This window comes from Bombina bombina, chromosome 3, assembly GCF_027579735.1.
Source record: "Bombina bombina isolate aBomBom1 chromosome 3, aBomBom1.pri, whole genome shotgun sequence".
Classification (NCBI taxonomy): Eukaryota; Metazoa; Chordata; class Amphibia; order Anura; family Bombinatoridae; genus Bombina; species Bombina bombina.
The window spans coordinates 1,247,589,886-1,247,595,303 of NC_069501.1; the positions used below are offsets into that span (position 1 = coordinate 1,247,589,886).

Consider the following 5,418-nt stretch of genomic DNA (forward strand, 5'->3'; position numbering starts at 1 on the left):
ATATAACATTACAATACATTTTATAGTTTCAGTTGAAGCAGATATATGGGATCTTAAAGAAATTTCCAAACTGTAAAGGAGTTACATATATTTGGAAATAGACAAAGGAAATTTCAAAGGTATAAGCACTTTCAAAATATTTTGAAAAAATAAAATAAGCATAACAGTAAAACTATTAAAACTATATTAATAACTTACCAATTCATTCAAATAACAGTGTCTGAGGACTAAATAAAGAGCTGCATACAATAACTTCAAATGAAGCAGTTCCATGGGATCTTAAAGAATTTTCAAACTGTAAGAGAATCTAAACATCTGAATACAAAACATACAAGAAAAAACAGTTTCAAATATATTTCAGATTAATAACAACTTTAAAGTTCCATAAATGGTATCAAAACCAAGAATATATCTATATATTTCAGTTTGATGAATTTGCTTGAAGCATATCTCGATGTTTATGTTTTTTATTGGGTGGACTTTTGATAGCATCACTCCATGTTTTAGTAGATGTAGATTGAAGAGATGTATTTTTTGACTCTGGATGAATTGAAGTAATTTCTTGTGTCCTGTTAGGTGTAGGAATATCCAGTCTTCTACAGAAAGTGATAGTATCTTCTGGTTTAGTGCAATCATATTTTCTTCTATTTTTAATTACTTGTAAATGAACTGGGAATCCCCATTTATAAGGAATATTCAAATTACGTAGGTGAAGAGTTAAAACATTGAATTCTCTTCTCTTTTGAAGTGTTCTTACTGATAAATCTGCAAAGAATTTGATATTTACACCTTGATATTGAAAGTTGTGTTGTTGACGAGCTTTTTGAGATATTAATTCCTTTTCTTGGAAACTTGTAAAACAAATCACAACATCCCTAGGAGGATCTCTATCTTGAGGTTTAGGTTTTAGAGAGCGATGTGCTCGTTCCATCTGGATAGGTGAATTCTTGGGATGATCTTCTCCAAGTAATGATCTAAAAAGGCCATCTAAATAATTTCGTAAATGAGAAATTAAAATAGATTCTGGTATACCTTTCAGTCTTAGGTTATTACGTCTTGTTCTGTTTTGTATATCATCCAGTTTTGTTTCCAAATCTTGTATATAAATTTGCTGATTTCACATTTTATTAGACAACATTCGTATATCAGATGTTATTTCTTCTCTGTCAGTTTAAAGAGTCTCAACTCTTCCATTTAAGTCATTTAATTCTTTTTTGAGACTTGCACATTCTTCCTTAATGCAGGATTTCATTTGGTTAATAAGTGATTCCATAGCCTTTAAGGTAACAGGACCTCCTTCATCTACTTCGGAATAATTTATTTGAGATGCAATGACAAGCTTCACATTATCAATATGGATTGACGAACTTGAATCTGTAGTATGTTCCATATTTTTTTTGTTTATTTATGTTTTTTAGGAAAGAATTTGTATTATTTGTAGTATTTGTTCTAGGTTTAACAATTTTATCTTGTTTATTGGCTTTTCTGACTGACATATTTAATCTGTGAGAAATATTGTTTGTTCACAATATATCCCTTGTATATATTTATTGCAATATAATTAACTGTTAAGTCGTATCCACAAACAGTTTTTATTCTAATAAAAAGTTGCAGCTCTGAGACAGGATTTAATAGTTAATCGCTCAGTACAATTATGACTTATTGACAAATCGTAGCTATATAAAGTTCTCAGATCTATTTTGATTCAGTAGTAAGAATTAACAGCTGATTGTTAATGGCAGATGATAGCAATTACCTCAGGATATTGAAAAGTATTTGGTTCTATAATAAATTTGTATTTAATTACTAATTTCAAACACAAATATAAAATATTGTATTAACATATATGTTAGTAAAACAGTGACAGCTATCAACTTAGTTTCACAAAGAGTTTAAACTTTTTCCCTGAAGTAATAAATAATAAACAACTATTCAATAATGAAGTTTATACAATGTTTGAAGTAAACAGGTCTCAACAGTTGATAAACTATTTCAGGTGACAGAAATCACTTCAACAAAATTAACAGTGTATTTATTAACTTTGATACAATCTTATAATTTTCACAGATCCCAAACTTAAGTCCAGTCAGTTGAATAAACAAAAATGACAGTTATATGGCTTTGAATTTAAAAAAAAAAACTATCATTGAAATTTGCAAGTTTGAAAACAGTTGAATACAAATGACAGATGTCAAAATTTGTAATTTTAGAGCAAGTAAGATCAACAATAAAGTAAGAGATGTCGAATAAATTCCTCCTTTTATATATTCAAAGCTGTATAAAAGTTTTCAATCTTGTCTTGTAAAAAGATGTGGGACCGCAAAAGAAATTAACAGTTGAATATCAATGACATATGATAGAAATTGCTCCAGTATATTAAGAAGCATTTGACTCCAATATAATTCTGTAATTTATTATAAATCACAGCTAAAAGTTCAGATCGTTGTAATAATTTGCATGTTAGCTCTTCGTTATAACTGTATAGATCATCATAACCCTCAGGCTTAAGTACAAATCGCTGAACAATACTGTATATCATTCAATTAGGCATTTATGTTTGTAATATTTGTTAACTAAGTTTCATTCAATCTTCAATATTTCTCTTTTAAAATAATAAACTATTATCTTACATATATGATCATAACATATCCGGTGTAAACAGGATACAACAGCAGGTCAACAACGTTTAGCTATAAAAATCACCTCAGCACATTTAGCAGAATTAAGCTCCGTTACAGCTTTATTTCCCTTCACAGCTTCCAACTTCACATTTAGTCAGTTGAACTGTCATCCATATTAGCTATTCAGATCCGACATAAACGTTCACAATATCCTAGGTACAAACAGGGCTTAACAGCTGATCGTTGACGTTTGGCTGTAGAAATCACCTCAGCGCAATAAGCAGATTTCAGTTCCGTTATAACTTTGTTTCTCCTCACAGCTCCCAACTTCACATTTAGTTAGTTGAACTATAATCCACTTTAATTATTAGACCTGTCATTAGGGTTGCCACCTCAGCCATGTTTTCCTGGACACTTATGAGTTACACATGTTGCAGGGTGTGCAGGGAGGAACATGTATTGTGTTTCTGGACAGCACTATTCATATTCCTCCTGCAGCATGTGTAACTTATAAGTGTTCTGTATTTTAAGGGACGGGTGGCAACCCTACCTGTCACATACATTAATAATATGTTTTGTATAAACAGGGTTTGACAGCAAATCATTTACGTTTGACTGTAGAAATTACCTCAGCACAATAAGCAGTATCAAGCTCCGTTATAATCTTGTTTCTCCTCTCAGTACTCAACTTCACATTTAATCAGTTGTATTGTCGTCTATATTAATTATGAGTCTCAGATATCAATAGATGTTATATCAAAATTGTAAAAATTGTAAAATAGCAGCTCAACACAGTTATAACCAATTGGGATATCGTAGCTGCTTAAAAAAATCCTAGTCATATCCTGTAAGAAGTTGCAATTCTTGTTTGACAGTTAGAAAATTACAGTTGCTAATGTATTATCGCATTGTGTTCAGTCTCTTTCACAGATGAAACAGCATATTATAACTCTATATATAAGACCACAATATGTCTGGTGTTTTCAGATAACAGAATACATATCTTAAAAGATCCTAATGTCACTGTAAATATTAAATATTTTGCTTGCCATTTACCACTCTCAGGAGCACTACAGAGGAGCAGCCATCTCAAATGGCGGTCCTAGCTCCCCATTGTGAACTTTTATGTAACCGAGAGCTCTTATTGTTTATATGGTAGATTCTAGGCAAGTGAATTGAAACACAAATTAGTTTTATTAAAAATACTTTATTTATATATGTAGGAAAGAAATTTAAATATGTTTTAATTTGAAATAACATTTATAGTAGGCTTGAGTTCAAATTTCTTAATGAATTTCTTTTTGACAAGTTTTCGAAGAATCCTTCGGATTTCTTTTGTTCCAAGACAATAAATAATGGGATTAGCCATGTGTGGCACAAATGAATATACACAGAGTAACAAAACATTCACATCTCCATTAAGAATTAAATTGACCTGATTTGAGATATATACGAATAATCTTGGAATAAAATATAAACCTATAACAAACAAATGCGTAGAACAAGTGTAAAAAGCTTTTTTCCATCTTTCGGATTCAGTCCTTGAATGTATTACTTTGATTATAATCATGTATGAGAATATGATAAAACACAAAGGTAACAAAAGAACAATCATGGCAAGTCCAAACACAAATCGTTTCACAAATGTGATATCTGAACACGATAAGGCGATTAACGTCATGTTGGTGCAGAAACAGCTTTTGATTTGATTTCCATCACAGTAATAAAGACTAGAATCCAAGCCAGCTATTACCGAGGCAACAATAGATGTTAGTAACCAGAAAAAGCCGCACAGAAGAACTGTACGTTTATTAGTTATTATCGAGGAATATCGGAGAGGATTACAGATGGCAACATAGCGATCAATTGCCATTACCATAATAATACACGAATCAAAGCTACCAAGGTAGTGAACACAAAACAACTGGATGACGCATCCAGCGAAGGATACTGAAGCGGCACCAAACCAATATTTAGCAATAATTTTTGGTAAAGTTGCAGTGTCAAACAATATATCCGATAGTGCAAGGTTGGCAATGATGATATACATTGGCTGGTGTAACTGCTTTTTGAAAATGATCAGAGTTAACACAGCAGTGTTTGAAAACAAAGATATGAGATAGCTGAGAAATAAAGCTAGAGATATAGGCACATCAAACTTTTGAGGGAGCCCAGGAAAGCCAAGGAGGATGAATTCAGTCACATGAGACTTGTTGGCCATCGACGAATGAAGAAAATCTTCAAATAAACGTTTCTGAAAAATAAAAAAATAAATGATGAGGTCTAAATAGTTTTAATGTATTCTTTAAAATTCTGAGGTTTTTTTTCTAATACATAAAATGCAATTATAGAAGCAAAGACCTACATTAAAAAAGAAGGTAAATCCTCCAATTTAAATAAGTGAAAAATACACTTGTATTCTCGTACGCTAACTCCACTAGAAGTAAGCTTTTTGCGTGAGTTGGGCAGCGCTAGTATTACAAGTTGAAAGTAAATTGTTTTTGCACAAGCGCAAACCCTATGCGTTCAAAAATCCGAATTTAGTATATCACGTGCGTCAATGTGTCCCACCCCAAAAAAAGTTAACTGGAGCAAAAAAACATCCTACTCGCGCAAAAACCCAATCACATATTTTCAAGTGTGATAACCTGACATGAAGATATGAATATTTCACATTCCAGAATATGTTCTATTTATTAATAAATACATATTTCTACATATATATGGTGGTAGTTTGCTAAAATATATATCTATACCTATTTATATATGGTTATATATATATATATATATATATATA

General features: G+C 31.2%; 1 protein-coding gene across 1 annotated transcript; it reads right to left on the reverse strand.

Annotated features, from left to right (window-relative positions):
- Positions 1 to 3,864: 3,864 nt before the first annotated feature.
- On the reverse strand, positions 3,865 to 4,848 carry LOC128652701 (olfactory receptor 56A4-like). The gene has a single exon (XM_053705633.1). The coding sequence runs from the start codon at positions 4,840 to 4,842 to the stop codon at positions 3,865 to 3,867; it is 978 nt and encodes a 325-aa protein (XP_053561608.1). The 5' UTR covers positions 4,843 to 4,848.
- Positions 4,849 to 5,418: the final 570 nt, after the last annotated feature.